Here is a 21,019-nt window from a genome sequence, read left to right on the forward strand (position 1 = left end):
GATAATGCTTATCTGAAACAACCTCCAATTTCCATAAAACAAGACAAGGTGCAGGAAAAAATTTTCTATCAAAGCATTTGTAATTGATCCATTTATGTGACAGACCCATGGCCAATATGGGCAATCTGCATTATTCTCATCCATCTAAACGACAACACAAAAAATGATGTTACTATTTATACCTACAGCAGTGAAAATACTGAATGACAGTTTCTCAGAGGGCACAAGGTAACAGGTTTAGTAAAAACTCAATATTTATTTTTCTCCTTCTAAAATGAAGTGCACAGCCCTGGCCCGTTGGCTCAGCAGTACAGCGTCGCCCGGTATGTGGAAGTCCCGGGTTCGATTCCAGGTCAGAGCACACAGAGAAGCACCCATCTACTTCTCCACCATCCTCCTCTCCTTCCTCTCTCTCTCCTCCTCTCCAGCAACCAAGGCTCCATTGGAGCAAAGTTGGCCCAAGTGCCGAGGACAGCTCCATGGCCTCAGCCTCAGGTGCTAAAATGGCTGCAGCCACAACAGAGCAACACCCCCTGGTGGGTGTGCCGTGTGGATCCTGGTTGGGCACATGCGGGAGTCTGACTGCTTCCCCGCTTCTAACTTCGGAAAAATTAAAAAAAATAATAATAATAAAATAAAATGAAGTGTACAACCACTTACTTTCTATTCTAGGGCTGGAAATTTAAATGTTTTATAAATTAAAAATTAGAAAAGATTTCAAAATTTAAATATACATCAATTTCCAGAATATTACACTGAAAACCTGAGGAAGAGTTTTCCAAAATTTGTTTTCAGAATGAATACATCAGAATTTAATTCCCTTTAATCACCCAATTATTTCAATCATAGGCCTATGGAGTGCTTTTTTTTAAGACACTTCCAGGAATCCAAAATAACCCCAAAGGTATAAATTCCTGAGAAAGTCACAAGGAAGAGACTCATGATCTACCTGCCTCTCCCGCCTTTCCAGGCGCTTACCTCAACTATACTCACCGTAAGGCCTGGACAAGGTTAAGGTCAGTGAACTCATGTAAACCCACAAATGCATGAAGAACCTGGATATTAAATTCATCTCTATCAAGAAAACAAAAGACACGGGGATGGGGAAAGCTGGTGCTGAGAATCCAGCATCGCAACCCCCAGCCAGGCAGTTTCCCACACTAACTAAGTCCCAAGGTCCTATGGGCAGCTCAGGAGAGATGACCCCACCCAGCGAGGAAGAGCCCGTCTCCTCCCTCTACTGGATGAGCAGAGAAGATGCCTCATACAGCCCCACACCAGCTGCTGTCCCCAGGGCCATGCCCCTCAGCACCTGTGTGGCTGCAGCTGCCTCAGGACAAATTTTCATCCAGAACTCAGCACTCTGAATCTTCCTATTGTAACTCCTGACCTACCTGCTCCACCTCCCAAGCACCCCTACGCCTTACCTCTCCCCCAGGTAGTCCCCGATGGCGGTTTTGTTGAGCCCTTCGCCTTTATACAAGAACTGGGCGATGTCCTCGCAGGTGTTCTTCAGCAGGTCATTCTCTATTAAGAACTGGATTCCCTAGAAAAGCACAGGCGTCAATGATAAAGTTATCCCTGGAACATCTAGAAAGGAAGCCAAAGGGCACTGGAAGATGGGTGTAGGTACTCTGGACACAGAGGACGTGTGTAACTTGCCAACTGACTTTTACAAAAGGCAAGTGCATCAGGGTTCAGGAACCGGGGCTTCCAAGTGAGTTGTGCTCTATGAAGGCAGGTGACCAGCACCCCAGACTAGAGCCTAGGGCTCTGATGCATTCTTTTCTCTTACCTTTTTAGGGTCCATGTTAAATTTTTTCCTGCCCATGGCTACCTGTTTGTTCCTCTGCATGTTTTTCCTGGAAAACAACAACCATAGCACTTTAGTACTCTGGGTGACCAAGAGGGTTTGGAAGACTAGTATACTTGCTACATGTAGGCATAATTTCTCAGGAATTCTGAAAGATGAACCCAGGAAAGCACAAGCAGACATGGTTCTAACGATGGAAGGCCCAGTGAGATCCTGACCCTGATGCCCCATGCTCATGTCTTCCTTCCACTCAAGGGGCCTTCAGTTTTCACATGATTTTTATGCTTTGCTAACCTATAATTTACATGGCATATACAACACACATCCTGGTGTACCTGAGAATGACATTTAGGAAGCTTACTAAGGGGTTCAACTATCCTCACAACCCAGCTTTCAAACATTCCCATCACCCAAGAAGTGGATGTATGTGAGTTAACAGCTAATACTCTGTTCATCCATTCGCCTATGGTAGACATAGAGCTATTTCTGTTTCTTTGGCTGTTTTAAACAAAATGGTATAAATATTCTTGTACAGGGCTTTTGTGGGCAGGCTTCCTTTCTCTTGAGTAAAGTATCTGGGAGTGGCACTGCTGGGCACAGCCCAGGGCCGAGGGCATGTAACACGGTAAGAAACGGCTAGGCTGCCTGCCCCGTGGTTGGTCCCACGGCATCTCTACCAGCATCTGCCACCCGAGGACTGCCAGGCTAGTTCCCCTTGGTCATCCTGGGGTATGGAGTGGCACCTTGTGGTAGGTGCAGTTGCATCTCTTATGACTAATGACGGTGAGCATTTTTCATATGTCTACTACACATACAGCTTCTTTTATAAAGTATCTTTTCATGTTTTTTCCCCATATTTTATTTGGGCCATATTTTTTACTTTTTTAAGTTGTATGTGTTATTAGGGGTTGGCAAAAGTAGATTTATAGTTATATGTAAGTTTATTCTTGTATTATTATTTATTAATTATTGTATTGTTTATTTGTATTCTATGTCTTATTGTTGCCACTTCGTAGCCTTACTTATGACTTATCTTTCAGGTAGTAGTGACCTTCCCCACAGGAACAGCTATAACCCATGCTTGTCCACCTCTGTACATTTTGGACATGACCCTCAGATACAGGTATTACAAATATTTTCCCCTTGTCTGTGGCTTGGCTATTCACGTCTTTCAAAAGAATCTTTTATAAGAGCAGAAATTTTAAATTTAGATGAACTCTAACATCCATTTCTTTTAAGCTACAATTCTTTTAAAAAAAAAAAAAAGAAAGAAAGCTATAATCTAACACTGATGACCCAGAGACTGGAGGGATAAACTGGCCACTTGCTTAGAATAGGCAGCCTCATTAATCCCTACAGGCACCGCCCACTCACAGCTAAAATAACAAAGTCAAACAGTCACAGGAAGCCAGACAGGCTGGGTGAAGCTTACACATATGAATTAGAAACAGCCCACTTATTGCATTACACAGTGAGAAAAGTCTAGGAACCCAATTCAAAACCAAACTCTCAAAGTCACTAGCATCTCACATGGTCAGAAGAAAACATAGCACACAGACACTCCTGGTCATTGCACTGTTCTCTTCTCTCTAAGCATTAGATGTGCAAATAAGCCTGCAGTGGTGCCCGCGCCCTATATGGGCAATACGGCCTTCTTACGCTACAGACACAGTGGACAACACAGAGGAAGAAGAAGAGTTCCCACAATAATTAGGGCAATAGAAGCTGTTGGAACCTTCCAAGACCTAGTTCAACCTTTCTAACCAGCTCAGAAGCCACCCCCCCCACACACACACAAGTCCCACACTGAAGGGCAGAACGTAGCAAGTGTGGCTATGTGTGTACTCGCTAGGAAACAGGACAGCAAATGCTTTCTCCTTAAATGCGCCACAATCCAGATGGGGGGTGTGCACCACAAACTCACTGGCATGGGGCAGACTCACCTTTCCTCTGTGGATCCCAGGTTTTCAATTTCATTAGCCACTTCTGCTATCTCATCCTTCAGCCTCTGCAAAACAGAGGAGGGCAACCAACGATCACCAGAGAGAAAGACACACATCAAGTTAAAACCTCTGACATCTCACAAAATGCCTTCCAGTGAAAAACAAGACAAAGCAAAAGGAAATAAAATTAGACAAGCTCCCCACCAAATATCTAACACATTTTGGAAAATTCTTTTTTTTTTTTTAGAGAGAGAGAGTCAGAGAGAGGGACAGACAGAAAGGAATGGAGAGATGAGAAGTATCAATCATTAGCTTCCCATGCGCGTTGTGACACCTTAGTTGTTCATTGATTGCCTCCTCATATGTGCCTTGACCATAGGACTTCAGCAGACCGAGTAGCCCCTTGCTCGAGCCAGTGACCTTAGGTCCAAGCTGGTGAGCTTTTGCTCAAACCAGATGAGCCCGCGCTCAAGCTGGCGACGTTGGGGTCTCAAACCTGAGTCCTTGGCATCCCGATGCTCTATCCACTGTGCAACCACCTGGTCAGGCTTTTTTTTTTTTTTTAATTCTTATATTCAACAAATATTATCAAGCCTGCTAGGGAACACCAAGGTGAAAATGGCAGCCCAACTTCAAAGAGTTTAGAGTCTAGGAGAGAATTTGTAATCGTTTGCACTAAGTGAAGCATTTCCCATGGATACTCGGTTGCCTCCACAGTCCATCAGAGCCGAGCTGTGGCCTCTAGCCACTTCCACCCACCAAGCTGCCTGAGGCACACAGCAGCTGAGTGGCATGCCAGCTCGGACCCTGCTCTCTCTCTTCTCTCCATGTCCGCAGGCCCTTTGCTGGACCGTCACATTGAGGGCTACGCTTCCCTAGCATTTACCAGTGAAGCAGGAATCAAAGCATTAGAGCAAGCGGTCACCACACATGACACCAGCACTGGAGCAGACCAGCCCTCTTCCATGGCTCTGGACTGCTGGGTGTTGGGCTGAGCTCCCAATCGTTTTAGGGAGAATCTAGAGGAACACCTGCTGCCTCGGGGCTAAAATAATCCCACTAATGGCTTCTGTGACTTATTTCCTACAGAGTTTGGTGGTTTTGCAAAGGAACTCAGGAAAGCACTGATAAATGCCTATGGCTGACCAGGCACCTCTGAGGGGCAAGCAGCTATGCTAGTCCTGCAGAACCATGAACTCACTGAACCACAACCTGTCAGCAGCTATTTTCACTCTTATCTTGCAGATGGGGAAACTGATGTTCAAGGAACCAAACTGGTCTCTAACAACCCCGTGCTCAGGAAGTGGCAGCGCCAGGGCCTGGACATGGGTCTGCCTGAGCTCTGATCACCACCCTATTCGGCAGTCTGGTGTCCAGGGTCACTCTGCCTCTGACCACCTATTAGCTGGTGGAGTTTACAAACCACTGAGCTTCCTGAGACCCCATCCTCTCATGGCTAAGCAGTGACTATTGACACCTACACTCTGTGGAGAGCTGTCACGAGTCAGAAGACACTCTGCAGAAGACACCTGTCACCTGGCAGAACGTGTTGCCCCCTACCTGAATGTCCGCCAGCAGCTCCTGCTTCCTCCGCCGAATGTTCTCCAGCTCCTGACGCTCCTCTGCAGTCAGGTCACTGGGAACTACAGAAAAGGAGAAAATTGTTATAAAAAAGCTTTCATCTTGCCAAAAATAAATAAAATCCAGAGGCCAAAAAAGGACAAGAGACCACAGAAGATGTAAAAAAAAAACAAACCCAAAAACCACAAAAAACAGACCTGGGAGCACAGAGAAGAGCTCTGATGAGGTATAGCTCCATGAAAGACCAAGAGGGCTGCTGGGGAGAGGAGGGAAGTTATGTGTCCCTCCTCACAGCCAGGGCCGCAGGCCTTGTTACCAATCTCTTGGCCTCAACCCCTACCCGAGTCCGAATCTAAGTTCAACTCCAATGTGGAGTGACGCCCATGACACCCTCAGGTGAGGAAGGAGACTACTGAAAAGCATGAAAGAGGTGCACATCTGTGGAGGAGGAAGGGAGATGCTGCATGGATGGGTAGAGAAAAATCTAGAAGAATATACCCCAAACTGAGAACGGTGCTGACTCTGGGGGCTGGGTTTTGGTGACATTTCTCTCTGCTTTATATCCTGTATTCTCAATAATGTTTTAAAATCAGCTCTTATCCTGAGAACAGAGTACTTTACTCTAACCACAGTTCTCACCATGAAACAGACCCTCCAGCTGTGCTGGGAAGCTGTGTGGTCTCAGCAAGAACGAGCCTGGCACTCGGCATACACATACCAGGTAGGCTGCTGCAGTCACCTAACTGCTCAGGCCATGCTCCAACACCAGTGAAGTGTGTGTGTGTGTGTGGGGGGGGTACCATCACCCACCACAGCAGGCTGCTAAGAGTATGAAGTCTGGGAGCATAACAGAAGTGCTCGCACTATGCTGGCGCTTCCCAGGAGGCTCAGACATGCTGACTCTCGTGCCCTTCACATGCATGCAAGGCATGCATGTGAGTTAGAGCTCAGCTCAACATGTGATATGGTGGCCAAGGGCTACGTATGGCTATAAAGCACATGAAATGTGATAAGCCCGTCTGAGATGTGCTATGTGTGTAAAATGCAAATGACTGCATAAAATAGCAGATCCTCTTTTTATTAATATTTTATATTGATTACATATTGAATTTATCATTTGATAAGTAAAACCTATTATCTTAATTGGTCTCCAGGGACCACTGAAAAGGAACACTGCATCATGGCTCATGTTAGGTTTCTACTGGGCAGCCAGAGTTGAGACAGCTCTTTCTGAGAGCAGTCAGATACCCGACTCTAACTGGGGCCCCAAGACTCGATCTACTTCATTCCAAGTGTTCCCCAAACGGTTCATAAACATCATATAAGACACAGAGGGTAGAAACAACAGACCACAATGAAGTATGCAGCATGGGTAAGTACATTAGAAAAGCTTTCTTTTTTTTTATCCAGCTTTTCCTCACCTTACTCTAGAAAAGTATCTTTTACAGTCCAAGAACCACACTACGAAATGCATCTGGCCTGACTAGGCGGTGGCACAGTGGATAGAGCGTCTAACTGGGATGCAGAGGACCCAGGTTTGAAAGCACGAAGTCGCCAGCTTGAGTGCGGGCTCATCTGGCTTGAGCACGGTCTCACTAGCCTGAGCACAGGGTCGCTGGCTTGAGCGTGGAATCACAGACATGACCCCATGGTCACTGGCTTGAGCCCAAAGGTTGCTGGCTTGAGCAAGGGGTCACTCACTCTACTGTAGCCCCCGGTCAAGGCACATATGAGAAAGCAATAATGAACAACTAAGGAGCTGCAATGAAAGATTAATGCTTCTCATCTCTCTCCCTTCCTGTCTGTCTGTCCCTCTTTCTGTATGTCACAAACACACACACAAAAAGAAATGCACCTGATACTATGACTCCATCTCCTTCACACGCACAGCAGTATCAAAAATAATACTGTCCTCATGTGAAATCCATTGGTATTTTCTATTGTTTTACTGAGTTTTATCAACAGTGGCGACAGCCCATCAACAGAGGCTGCAGCATGACTAGTGCGGCAAGTGCCGGGCTCTGTAGAGTTCCGTCTGGGCTGAGGTGGGATGAGAACCCACTCTGAAGACTAGCAGATGGTCCAGGTCTGCCCCACTGTGGCTGCACTCATCCAGAGAACTGAGGGTGAACGTTCCCATGCTGCCTCAGAAGAAAAGAGACTAATAACCAATCAGCTCTACCAGACCAGAAACCATCCTGAGAAACAACACAAGCTCTACAGACTCAGGCGCCTCCCAGAGAGAGCGTGCCCATGGAGTTCATGTGACGGTTCTCACCTCCCAGACTAGGAAACTTCTAGTCCATGAAGACTCAGCATTCCCTTTAAGAAACCAACTTCGTAAGATTCTAGAAAACAACTACTCATTCTAACATAACACGATTTTGAAATTTTGAACTTCTTTTTTTAAAAGTGATTCCACAGGGGCTGAACAAGCAGACTTTGATTTTGAAGCTACAGAGATGCTTAATCAAATCATTAATGTGTCTTGAACCAAGCAGAGGCAGGCTGACAGTCCTCATGACAAGGCTGATGAGAAACAGGACCATCCTGAAGATATCTGTGACCCTGGGAAGCCACACTCCAGCTCCAAACTGGGAGCTCTCCGGGCTGCTTTCTTGTCAGAACCAAAGCACCCAGCCAGTCTGGGTTAGCACCCACACATGACAACCTTTCCAGAAGGTCAGAATCTGGCTTATATATTAGAAATTCAAATTGTGCTTCTAGTTCTCCACTCTCCAAAACAGTATTTTAGAAATAATACAGGAATAAGAAAAATCTATAAATCTACGGTCTCAAAGAAGACGGAGAAGGACCATCAACAGAAGATATGTCAACAAAGTACCAGGCCAGAGGAAGCAGATGCCCACACCTCCTTCTATAGTGCAAACCTGGAGGCAGGGACTTACTTGCACACCTGTCTCCTGAACAATTCCTGGCACAACAAAGACTTTGCATACGTTTATTCCCAGGCAAAACCAAAAGAACTGATCCAACTTGTGAGTGAGCAGCTGGCATGGGAACTGATGCCCATCGTCTCCCTATGTCAATATCTGGGAGACCTGGCACTGCCCCATCGCCAAGGAGGCTCATAGCCATGCAGGCTACACTAGAACCTCATGGTCCAGGAGGCGCCCATAACAGAGCTCCCAGATGATGTGTCCATTGCATAATTCTCATATTCACACGGACGGCTGAGCCCATAGCCCACATGAGAAACAAGGCAGGAACAGAAAGCTGCACCCTGGGGCAGACAGCATTGAGAAAACAACAAATTTTTGAAAGAATAGGAAACTCTGAAAAGGGACAATTACAGAAAAAGAATAAGCTCTTGGAAATTAAACAAAATAAAGTTAATAAAGGATAAAGCTGAGGCACTCCTGCATAACAGTAGTCAGTTCACTCAGTATAAGAGGTTTTTTTCCATCTCCCAGGAAAATATTCATAGTAAAATCCAAAAGCTGGAGGACTAAAGGTCGAGCCTAAAACCTACATGAGAAGAGAAAGCCACACCAGGCTGCAGGAACAGCAAAGACTGGAAGATCAGGTGTGTGTGTGTGCATGTGGTGGCTTTCAAAGTTCTAAACAAAAACTACTGACCCCAGAATTCTCAGTCAAGTAGGAAGATACAACAGACTCATTCAGACACAGGAAGACTCAGAAACTGGATGTTCAGTGCACTCCTCCACCCCTCCAGGGGGAGGGGGACATGCCCACAGGATGGGGGTGACTTAGGGCTCTGAGGAGGACACAGGCTCACATGGTGGATACATGGGAAGAGGAAGCTCACAAACAATGAAACACCCATGCACAGAGGGAGCAAGAAGGCACTGAGGAGTGTCTGTGACATGAGAGGCACCAGTTTTCTCTCAATAGGATGAGAAGGTGGGACAGCAGGTAAAGAAACCAATGTCACCACAGGCTAACTAATGTCAACAAGAGTCAGGTCCCTATGGCATCTCACCAACATTATAGCCAAGAACAGAGAGTGGGCAGAGCCCCTGCTGTCATGGGAAACAGGAAAAACAGAATGACAGGAGTCCTGGCGTACATGTACATGCGGTGGGGCACACACTGAGCCCTCATGGAAGCTGAGGGAGGGCCAGCCTGGTGCTGGGAATGACCCCTAAGGGCCATCAGAGTGTAGTGTGGCTCCAGCTGAGCAGCACACAGTCCTGGTTGGGTGCTGTGTATAAGTGAACCTGTGGACATGCCACAGAGCAAATCCAGGTTACAGAACAAAGGTATGTCATCAACCATGATCATGTCTAAGTAGAGGAAGAGTGGACAGAGATGTGAGACCAGCAGCAGGTGGGCATGACACAGGGCTCCATGGCTTCTTGTGGGGGAGGGGGTCAAAGACAGAAATACAGGTTGCAAATATGGGTATGGAGCTTGTGGGGCTTGCTGTGTTAGGCCTGCTCACAGGTTTACCAGCTGCAAGTATTTTGCTTGACTAGTGAGTAGTGAGCACATGGCAGAGGCACATGTGCACAGCCTATATGAGGCTATGGTGTTTGCACTGGGGAGAGATGAGAGATTGGGGATTGTGGGTGGCAGATTGCCTGCCTGCCACTGTGAGGGGCCATTTTGCAACCATATTTGTTTGCCTGAGAGGTGGTTTCCCCTGCCTGTGTGCTTGTCCGCTATAGTGAGACTTATTAAATGAAATGGCCTAACCCTTTCCAGCTCCATAGTTTTTCTACCAACTCTATAAATCCAATGTGAGCCTGCGTAGCCTCAGCCACCAGCATTATATCTGGTATAGTGGGCAGGGTTCGGAGCACATGGGTGTGGAGCTTCATCCACCCTTGAGAAGTGGGGCAGAGGACTGGTCATTGTTATGGTTCCCCTTGGCTGTCTTTTTTGGGGACTGTGGGCTGGCTGGTTTTTACAATCCTGCGATAATAAACTAAGAGCTCTGTGTGAGAAGCTGAGCGAGGTCAAAAGCTCCAGGATGAGCTGCATACTGAGCAGCAACGACTGCATGAACTTGAGCGAGAGCTGGAGAAGGAGGCTGACCGGGTTCGAGAGCTGCAGAGCACTGATGGCACCTGGAACTGAAGCGATCTACAGGTTCGTGAGTTGCAGTTTGCCCTGGAAGTTGAATGTTGGCGGCGGTACTTGTTGGAGGAACCACTGTGGGTTCAGCTTCAGGCCGAGAGTCAGCAGCCGCAGGAGCTGAAGATGGAGCCGTGCCAGTGGAGTGGCTCTGAGTCAGCGGGAACAGGCATCTCCAGCTCCTCTTGAGGATGTAGAGGCTCGAGCTGAAGTTGCTGCTCACACACTCAGAGCTTGGTCAGTGGTCGTCCAGAAGGTAAAAACCCAGCAGCAAAGAGCACCTACTGAGCTCCTGGAAGGGTTGCTGCGATTGTGAGGCATAGGGGTGGATGGCAGCATGCTCTCTGAAGCAGAGATGGAGAGGTGGGCCACTGTTGCCATGAGCTCCTCCTTGGGGCACCGTCTTCAGAGCTGCTATGATGACAGGGATGAGGGGGGAGGCCTAAGGCCATAATCCAGTTGCCTGTAATGGACCTTTACCTTGGTGATTTGCACAGACAACTGGGCTACGATGGACTGACTCCTGGACTGCAACCAGAGAGGGACACCAGCTCCCTTGTTGGATGGACATGCCACCTTTGGACAGTATGAGAGTCCCTGTGGGGGCAGCTCTGGTGGATGCCCTCTTGCACCAGGAAGCTGCTCTCAGTTGCAGAGATGCACCAAGGACATTTTTATTTTCAATGGGCATGGCCCTGGACTGCACAGGCGCCCCCACCTACAATGGGTGGCCTTGTTGACACTGTGGAGTGGGGAGTTGGAGGTGGGCCTCCCGTTAACTCCCTCGGCAGAGTGCTCAGAGAGATATTGTGAAGGGCACCTTTGTAATTGTCATTTTTGGAATGTATGTAATGTACCTATTGTGAGGCGAGCAACCCTAAAGGGGTGGAATGTGGGGCAGCTGTGTTAGGCTTGCTCGCTGGTGTACCAGCTGCAAGCACTTCGCTTGATTAGTGCGTGAGCACATGGCAGAGGCACGTGTGCACGGCCTCTATATAATAAGGCTGTGGGTGCTTGTGCTCGAGAGAGACGGGGGATTGGGGATTGCAGATGTGCGGATTGCATGTCTGCCACTGTGAGGGGCCATTTTGCTGTTTGTTTGCCTGAGAGGTGGTTTCCCCTGCCTGTGTGCTTGTCCACGGTTGTGAGACTTTATTAAATGGTATGGCCCAATCCTTTCTGGCTCCAGTTTTTCTACTGCCTGCCAAATCCAATGTGAACCTGACTGGCCTCAGCCCCTGGAATTACAGAGCTTCGAAGGGGAAAAGAAAGGAACTTAAAATTGTGATAAACTACCAAAATGCACCAGAGTTTGAAGGAAGGGAATGATGTAAGCTTTCTGAGGAAGTCAGGAGGTGATCTTTGACTTTGACAGAACAATCAGTGATATAAGAATATTAAAATTTTGCCTGACCTGTGGTGGCGCAGTGGATAAAGCGTCAACCTGGAAACACTGAGGTTGCCGGTTCGAAACCCTGGGCTTGCCTGGTCAAGGCACATATGGGAGTTGATGCTTCCTGCTCCTCCCCCCTTCTCTCTCTCTGTCTCCTCTCTATAATGAATAAATAAAATCTTTAAAAGTATGACTGGTAACATTAAAAAAAAAAAAAAAAAAGAATATTAAAATTTAATGCAAACTTGGCAGCGCCTGCTTGAAGACCAGCAACCAGGGAAAGTTGATCAACAGTGGCTGCTCTGGGGAGTGGGTCTGGGGATGACAAGGCAGGGCATGAGCTTCTGAATGTTTGCTTTAAAAAACAGAGTTAGGTACTATTGCATTTTTTAAGTGAAAAATAAAAATGTTCATCTATGGTTACTAGAAAAGACGGGAATTCTATGACCTAGTGTTCAGACAGAAGAAACTTCTCACCAATCTGCAGTTAGAAAAAACAAGACATGAATTTACTTGATGTAGGTTCCTGACCTCAACCCACGATTTGTATCACTTTTTCCCTTCCACACTCAGTCACCTTAAATCACACAATGCTGCTTCCCTTTGGTTCAAAAAATCATCTAAAAACTTAAAAAACAAGAAAGCAGTTATTAGATCTCTTTTTCTAATGGAATTTTGCTCTAAGATGAGGGGGGAAACCCAACATTTTAACATATTTTTCTTTGCTTAAACTTAATGCAGCCTGACCTGTGGTGGCGCAGTGGATAAAGCGTTGACCTGGAAATGCTGAGGTCCCCAGTTTGAAACCCTGGGCTTGCCTGGTCAAGGCACATATGGGAGTTGATGCTTCCAGCTCCTCCCCCCTTCTCTCTCTCTGTCTCTCCTCTCTCTCTCTCCCTCTGTCCCTCCCTCTCCTCTCGAAAAAATGAATAAATAAATAAAATAAATAAACTTAATACAACATCAAATCTTCACTCATACTCTCCACAGGAAAAAAAAATTCCACAGACAAAATGCTTACTTTCATTTAACAGCCCAGAGTCCAAGCTCTGGCTGGAGAGCCAGGTGGGAGACCTGCCATCCTGGCTGGTGTGTGAGGGACCCTGGAGGCTGCAGCAGGACAGATTCAGGAGCAGGGGCTCAGACAACCACATCCACTCTGCCCCGGCCCCTGGGAAAACACATGGCCTCGGAAGGGCATCCGTCCATGCCGTGGCTTTCCTGTATGGCCACAAGAGTTAAACTGCAGAAGATGGGCTGATGGGCTAGATGGCAGAGCAACAAACAGCTCCTCCTCCCTGAACGGCTGCCACATGCTGCAGCCTCACATCTGTGCCAGGAAGGCAGCTAAACTCTCCTTCTGAAAGAATGGTAGCTGTGGGGGCAGCAGCCTGAGCAGGAGGACATGAGCAGAGCCAGAAGGGTGCCAGGCTCTGGAGCTCATTTACAAGGTTAATATACAAGGTGTCCTGCTTACAGCACAGGACCAGCCTGCATTGGCCCCTCACCATTCCCTTGCAGGGCTCCAATTTAATGAAGGAGATTAAAGTGCCTGAAACAACAAGGGGCCATTGTGCTCAACTGTGAATAGAAAAGCCACACAAGGAAAGCTTCTATTTCTTTATTTAAATGTTGCTCTGCAGATTTCACCAGTGGCCAGAAACCCAGAGCTGAAATGTGCCCCACGCAGAGCATACAAAGGAGGGCTGTCTTAAAGGGACAGGGCCCTCCATCCAGGCCTGCCGGCGGCCTATAAATAGGACAGCACCACAGCCAGCAATCAGGGCTCCTGCCTAGCTTCTCCCTCCAGTGCCACGGGCACGTGCCCAGTGACCTGCCAGGAAGTTCAAGTGAAAATGCAGTTCTTCTATCTGTTCATGCCAATGCCAACCCAAACGGACTGCACAGTCTGTGCCCCTGCCTCCCAGGGGGCCTAAACAGAAAGAGTCAGTGGTACATGTTAGGGCCAAGAGGTCAGCAGCCACAGCAGGACCCTCTGCCTAGCCTTAAGAGACACATTAGCCTTATTTCTGTCACCATGATCATCAACTGTCGTCCTTCCAATAGCCTCTGCCTTTCAATGGTGTGGGGCAGCTGTGTTAGGCTTGCTCGTGGCGGCTGTAAGCACTTCTGATTGGTGCCTGGGTGCGGAGCAGCGCCACATGTGTATGGCCTATATAAGGCTATGGGGTGCTTGCACTCGAGAGAGATGGGGCTCTGCCATTGTGAGGGGCCATTTTGCTGTTTGTATGCCAGAGAAGAGGTTTTTCCCTGCCTGTGTGCTTGTCTGCCGTTGTGAGACTTTGTTAAATGGAATGGCCCTAACGCTTTCCAGCTCCGCAGTTTCTCTACCATCTGCCTGAATCCAGTGTGGATCTGCCTGGCCATGACGGTGGCCACCAGCATTATAAAATGGGTAAGGGTCTAGACTGAAACCAGCATCATAAGGACATGCTTTAAGAAGTGAGGCTGAGTCTCCAGAAAACCCTCTATTTCACCATGTGGAAGAGGCAGCCAGACAAGGGAACCACTAGGCTCAGCAGCCCCACCCCAGCGGCCCAGCAGGGATGCCTGTCCCACACCCTGTGCTTGAGTGCTGCACCCTGTACTGAACTGCATCTGAGGAGACTGAGAACACAATCTAGCTCAAGCCTGAGCCAGCAGCTCACCTAAACCAGGCAGCGCAGTCAAGTGCAGCACCGTCTACCCCAGGCCTTCTGTAGACATTTTTGGCTCTGGAGGGCACAATGGCCACTTGTAAACACCTTTGGGCTCACAAGTGCAAATCTGAGAAATTACCCACACAGTGAAGACAGTCTTTCTCCCCATCCTCAGGCTGGAAGATCAAAGGGTGTGTCAGTACAGAAGTCCCAGCTGTGGTGAGTGCGGGTCACATGGCTTGGTGCTGGACCTCACATCAGTGAGGACACTGTTACATTACCTCACCCTACCCTGCCCTGTGAGTAAGACATCTTGTCTCCCAGGAAATCCCAGTGACTAACAATGTGAAAATTCAAGACTAGAAAAAACGCAGGCTTCAGAAACATACGTATTCAGCAAACCTTCACAAATACCTGGATTCATGCCAACATTAGAAATACATGGGTCAGCCTATAGCACAGAGGTAAAAATGCAACCACATTTTAGAGTGCCTTTCAGGTAACAGGCAACACAGGCCATAAACAGAGGCTATGCTAACATTGCTGAGAGCTCTAGATGTAAATGTAGCATAGGCCTGAAGAGAGTTGTCGAGACCTCAGTGCAGGAGCAGTGACAGACATGGCACAGGGATGTGACTGAAGCTCAAATCTCGGTGACATGTGTGGCTGACAGTGTGCTGATCCGTTCACATTACACCTTTGTGGAAAGTCTGCTTACTTTGGGAAACCAAACTTTTTCCTCCTACTAAGTCAAAGCCATCACAATCCTTTCTAAAATGTACTACCATATTATTCAGCCTCAAAAAGAAAGGAAATCCTGACACCTGTTAACAACATGAATGAACTTTGAGGCCATTATGCTGAGTGAAATCAACCAGGTGTAGAAGGAACAAGTACTGTGTGACTCCACTCATATGAGGTCCCTAGAGCCTTCAAATCCAGAGACAGAAGAGGATGGTGGGTGCCAAGGGCTGGGCGGTAGGGAGGGAGCGGGAGTTACTATTTAATGAGCACAGAGTTTCAACTTTATAAGATAAAAAAGTTCTAGAGATGGATGGACAATAATGTAAATGTCTTTAACACTACTAAACTGTGCACTTGAGATGATGTATTTTTTAATTATAAATAAACAAAAATGAGCAGCAATATCCCGACTTCCTGATTTTCTGCTTGCCGTAGTCCCTCTCCCAAGAAGCTATCATCTGACCTTTGTGTAGAACACTTTAAAAGAAATGTTTCACCACTAATTTATGGCCTGAGATTTTAAAAGAACTTATACACATGACCAGAAAGAGTTAAATTAGCATGTGGCTAGCATAACTGATGTCCAACCCAGTCAGAAAGGGGTGCCTTCTAGCAAAACGTCAATACACATATTCAAACTCTTCCAGTTTAAATTCTTTCCACACATAAACCACCAAGTCTCCCATCTAGAAGTATATTAAAGATTTCATTACCATATTCTGCATTTTTTAAGGAAAACTTTCCTAAGCACTAACACAACAACTCAGGCCTTGTTCATTTTGCTGACAGCTGCCCAGGGTGAAGAGGTGGGTACACCTGCACCGGGTTTCCACCAACTGAAGTTCTGTGACCTTGGGAACCCACCTCCCCGCCCGTTTCCTTAAGCACAGACAGGGCATGTCACCATCCCAGCCTTCTTGAATGAGAGGATGTCCATTAAAGAACTCGGTAAGCTGTTTCCTAAGAACCAGAGAGTTTATACTTTACCTCACACAGAAAAGGGAATCAATACATTTTATCCATAAATGCTAAAACTTGAAGACTTCATTGCCATAACTTTATGATTTAACCAGCTAAACAATGTGAAATGAGGTCAAATTTTAAGGTAGTAAAAGAAACTAAATTATAAAATTTCTCTAAATGTTTGATTTAAAAAAACAAACAACATCTGCTTTCAATAAAAGCTAAACTAGAAAATAATTCTAAAAGCACAACCTTTTCTAAAACCTGGCCGTGCTGGTCACGGGGCTGCATTGGGACTCGGCAGCCCTGTCCTCCCAGCACTCCAATGTCCAGCCTGTCCTCAAGCTGCTTCTGAAAGGACTGTAGGAGCTGGAAGCCCAGCAGGACCCAGCGCAACAAAAGCCCTGCTCTACCTCTGGCCTCCCCAGAACTGGGACCACAGCAGAGTCCCTGGCTCTTAGGGAACTCTGGGAATTCCCTGCCCCCCTTCCCGCCACCAAATCTTCTGTGCCCTTCCTCCCTTTCCTCCAGAGGCTCTGGCAGGCCCGTGCCAGCTGTGATCACTGGCATGCTGCACAGTTGTGCCACCACACCCCTACACCCCAAAAACAGAGGCTCAGGGGGGTTTAGGGACTCAGTTCTTTCTGACTTTACCCTGGTTCCTAAACCCTACATGCATGCTGGCCCTTTGTAAAACCCTAAATTTTCCTGCACACTGACACATCTCCCTTAGTTTAACAGCTGAAACGGACCCCTAGGATCAAATTAAATGCACCCCAACTCCTTTCCTACGTTCATTGTTGGGAAGAGAGCTCCCCACACCCAGGCAAAGTTCCCCAGTCCTTAGAGAATAACAAACTCCTGCAGGTCCAAGGGGACAGAACCACCCTGAATATGCCCCTTACCATTGTGCCGTTCTATGTCTAGCCTCACTGAAGCAGTACTATGGACACTGGTTATCAGCTTGTTTCCTAAATCTCAGGCCTAGAAGAAACCTCTCTACATGCTTGAGAATTTCTCAGGCACTCATGGAAAATCCCTAGGAGGCCAGAGCAGAATGCGCAACCACAAGGCAGCCTTGCACACAGCAGCTTGGCTGGGCGCTGGAGGCACAGGCGGCAGGCAGGTAGCAGAGTGGGGTCCCCTCACTTCATACGATGCTCCACACTGTGGGCTCCTGGCGCCATTCACCCGCATCTTACCCACAGTGAGTCCTCTCTCCTGCAGCCCCAGTGTCCTGGCAGCCCCGGGCAGCAACGTCAAAGCCTGGGCAGGTTGCAGCTGTCCGCTTCGGAGCCCATGGTAGACCAGCACTGCAAGTCACAGCCCCGGACTCCAGGGGCTCCCACAGCACCCAGTGGAGAAAATAAAGCGGAGCAGAAACTGGAGCAGAAGCCAGGGAAAGGAAGCCAGTACTGGCAGGGAGGCCGGCGTGCACGGAGCCGGTGGGGCACAGGGCTGTTGCCTGCCTGACACTTGGAGTGCGTGCTGCTCAGCTCCTTGCAGGCTCATTTCCATGAATGCAATTATGGTCGCCCCTCCTCCGCTCCCCCACATCCCCCCACGCGGGCCTCCTGCGGGGGAGGGGATGCATCGCCAGCATTTGTACACAGGATTCTCTCTCCCCGTCAGCAGCAAAAACCTGATGACTGCTTCCCAGTGATGTTAACCTTTACTTAAGATGCAGATAGATGGATCTATGGAAATTAGGCTGCTCTGTCACCCCGAAGCACAAGGCCACCTCCTTCCCCTGCTCTATACTATGTCCGCAGGCTGCAACCTGACCAGACTGCTTCACACAGTCCCCCTGCGCCTTCTGTCCTCCAAGGCCTCAGGCCCCACTATCCTCACGAATAATCCAGCCGTTTTCTAAAAGGGTGTACCTCCCACTCAGCATACTGCTGCCACCTCTCCAGGCACTGTGATGGCTGTGTCCCAACCAGAGGCTCAACATTACGGACCAGTCCATTCCGGTTCGGGTGAGTGAGGCAGGCTGATCTTGGGACAGCACTGGAAAATGGCTGGTGACAAGAAACATGACGACAGCCTGAGAGCGGTGACTGTCCATCTTCAGAGGGGGCGAAGGTCAGCAAGGGCACTCTGAAACACAGATTTGGGACCCCAGGCCCCACGGACACAGCCCTGACGACAACCAGAGCACAAGACAGGGACACTGTCTGCAGACCACTGAGAAGTACTGCCTTTAACTAATAAGGGATAAAACATAAGGTTTTTAAAGCAAGTCCCAAATAAACAAGAAGAAAAACAAAATAAATCATTGCACTAACTAGATGAGGGTTCTCTGACCTTGGCACCTTAGGAAACTGCTGTGTGAGAAGGTACCCCTCCTCCTACTAATGTGGGCCCCGACTCTGGAGTTTCCTTGTCACCATGACAGGGTCACCAGACCTGCCCCAAACAATCAGGCTCTGCAGCCCAGATGATGTCTTTTAAGGAGCAGCCATAACATGAACAATTCTGTTTTTGTGTCAAAGCAGTTCTCGTCTAAGAAAACCATACCGAGTCTATGAGAACAAACCCAAAGTTATTTATGAAACCTTTGTTTTAAGCTGGAAAAGGATATGCTTTTTAACAAACACGTGGCACTTTAAATAAATAAATAAATAAATAAATAAATAAATAATATTTTATAAAAAATAAAGAATAATAATATTTAGTCAATGGTGGGGCAATTAGCTAACCAGTTAGGGGAAAACTAAGTTGCATGCCAACCTGATAACAAAACTAATTCTAGCTAAATCAAAAAGTTTAATGTAAAAAAATAAACCATACAAATTCTAAAATAAAAAATAAATTAATATGGTCACAGTCTTGGACAGTCAAATGAAAAGCTTCTGAATGGAAAATAAAAGTTCTGTGAGCTAAAGGCCAACCACCAGGAGAGAGCGTGGGGGGGCAGAGGCTCCAGTCCTTCACACACAGATGGCAGCACAGAGACCAACAGGACAGAGAAACACGAGAGATGCTTTTGCTCTCTGGAACTAAACAAACACAGATTTAAAAGAGCACACCACTCAGTTTTCCATTAGTCCAGCAAGAATGAAAACATCTGACAACACAGACCTTGTCAAGGGCATGGGGTTCGAGGCAGAACCTTTGCGCAGCACCTAAACTGAGCATGCACATACCCTTCCATTCAGCACTCCCATTCAGAATTTATCCTATGGCCTAGTCTGTGGTGGCGCAGTGGGTAGATTGTTAACCTGGATTGCTGAGGTCGCCGGTTTGAAACCCTGGCCTTGCTCGGTCAAGGCACCTATGACAAACCACCAACGAACAACCAAAATGAAGTAACTATGAGTTGCTACTTCTAGCTCCCCTCACCCTCTCTTCTCTGTAAAATTAATAAATAAAATCTTAAAAAGAAAAAAAAGAATTTACCCAATGGATAGACTCCTAAATTTGCAAAAATCAAAAACAACTTAAACACTATTTGGTCACTAGAGAGAAGGAGGTGGTCTGTGAACCTAACCTGGAAAGACTCCTAAGACACTGGGTACAGCAGGAAGGCAGCGGAGACACACAGTGCAGAGCATTGCCAAGGCCCTGATGCTGCAGATGCCCTTGAAGCCACCAACAGGGTTCCTGCTCAGACAGAAATGTGGGCGGGAGCAAGTGGAGGCTCTGACGCTTCATTCTGGACCCCTCTGCATATAGTTGACCCTTAAACAACAAGGGTTTAAACTGTACGAGTCCATTATATGCAGATATTTTTCATAAATACTTAGTGTTTTCGATCTGCAGTTGGGAATCCATGGATGCATGTGCATTCATCTGATCTTTATACAATATCTGGGTGGTTAACTCTTTCGCGGACCGGCACAAAATTTCTGGCAGATCACTGGCTTTCAACCACTGATCCATACCATTTCACAAAGGAAGCTTGAATATGCTCAGACTTTGGTATCTGTAGGGGGTCCTGGAACCAATCCACTTTGGATTTTCAGCTGTGTGGGGTCAGCACCCCTAATCTTCATGCTGTTCAAAGTCAACTGTATTTGTATCCACAACCAAGGCAGAATTTTATGTTGAAATTTCCATTCAGAGAAAATATGGAAGTGCCATCAGCCACTTATGCCACAACATTTACTCAGCTGATACCTAAGTATTTCTACTGTGGAAGAAACACACGAGTCCTGGTACAATGCCAGCAGGGTCCCTGCTGAGCTACACCATCATGCTTCTGTGGGGACCCTACTGAGTTACCCCAGTATGCTGCTGTTTTCTATGTGGGATGCTGCATGAACCAGAATCCTCAACTCTTTTTTTTTTTAATTTTTTTTTTAATTTTGTTTATTCATTTTAGAGAGGAGAGAGAGAGACAGAGAGAGAGGGGGGGGGGGGAGCAGGAAGCATCAACTCCCATATGTGCCTTGACCAGGCAAGCCCAGGGTTTCGAACTGGCGACCTCAGCATTTCCAGGTCGACGCTTTATCCACTGCGCCACCACAGGTCAGGCCAGAATCCTCAACTCTTAACAGAAAATACAAAAGAGGAGAGACTTCAGACACCAGGAAGAAGGGAGATGCAGAAACAGCCACTGACTGAGCAAAAAAACTCAATGATCTGTTTAGGTCAGAAGTTAGGCTTCTGTGATTTCTCTGTAGTGTAAGGAAGAGCAAGCACAAGTCAAGAACCTATTTTAAGAAACGGATGAGCGTAGTGGGGCTGAGTGCTAAGCAGCGCAGCATTGAGGATGGCAGGACTTCACTTTCCTGCTTCTTCTTCTCCAGTGTGTCACCTAAGACTAAACGTCCAAACACAGCATGTGCTCAGGAGAACATATGAGGCTGTGAGCATATCACCACATCTTAACCGTGTTTTCTAACTTCAGCTCCGG

At 47.3% G+C, this 21,019-nt stretch overlaps 1 protein-coding gene across 6 annotated transcripts in view; it reads right to left on the reverse strand.

The window, feature by feature from the left end:
* CYTH1 (cytohesin 1) overlaps positions 1 to 21,019 on the reverse strand; it is a 97,650-nt gene that overhangs the window by 16,182 nt on the left and 60,449 nt on the right. For 5 of the 6 annotated variants that reach the window (XM_066237629.1, XM_066237628.1, XM_066237630.1 and 2 more), the window contains exons 2-6: positions 5,317 to 5,399; positions 3,757 to 3,821; positions 1,796 to 1,862; positions 1,428 to 1,546; positions 994 to 1,074 (exon numbers count right to left, since the gene is read on the reverse strand). In XM_066237629.1, coding sequence (XP_066093726.1) covers positions 994 to 1,074; positions 1,428 to 1,546; positions 1,796 to 1,862; positions 3,757 to 3,821; positions 5,317 to 5,399 — 415 coding nt within the window. Of the gene's footprint in view, positions 1 to 993; positions 1,075 to 1,427; positions 1,547 to 1,795; positions 1,863 to 3,756; positions 3,822 to 5,316; positions 5,400 to 17,360; positions 17,468 to 21,019 lie in introns of those variants that run through there. The other variant, XM_066237633.1, reaches the window with a different exon arrangement.

The sequence above is a fragment of the Saccopteryx bilineata genome, chromosome 6 (assembly GCF_036850765.1).
Source record: "Saccopteryx bilineata isolate mSacBil1 chromosome 6, mSacBil1_pri_phased_curated, whole genome shotgun sequence".
NCBI classification, from domain to species: domain Eukaryota; kingdom Metazoa; phylum Chordata; class Mammalia; order Chiroptera; family Emballonuridae; genus Saccopteryx; species Saccopteryx bilineata.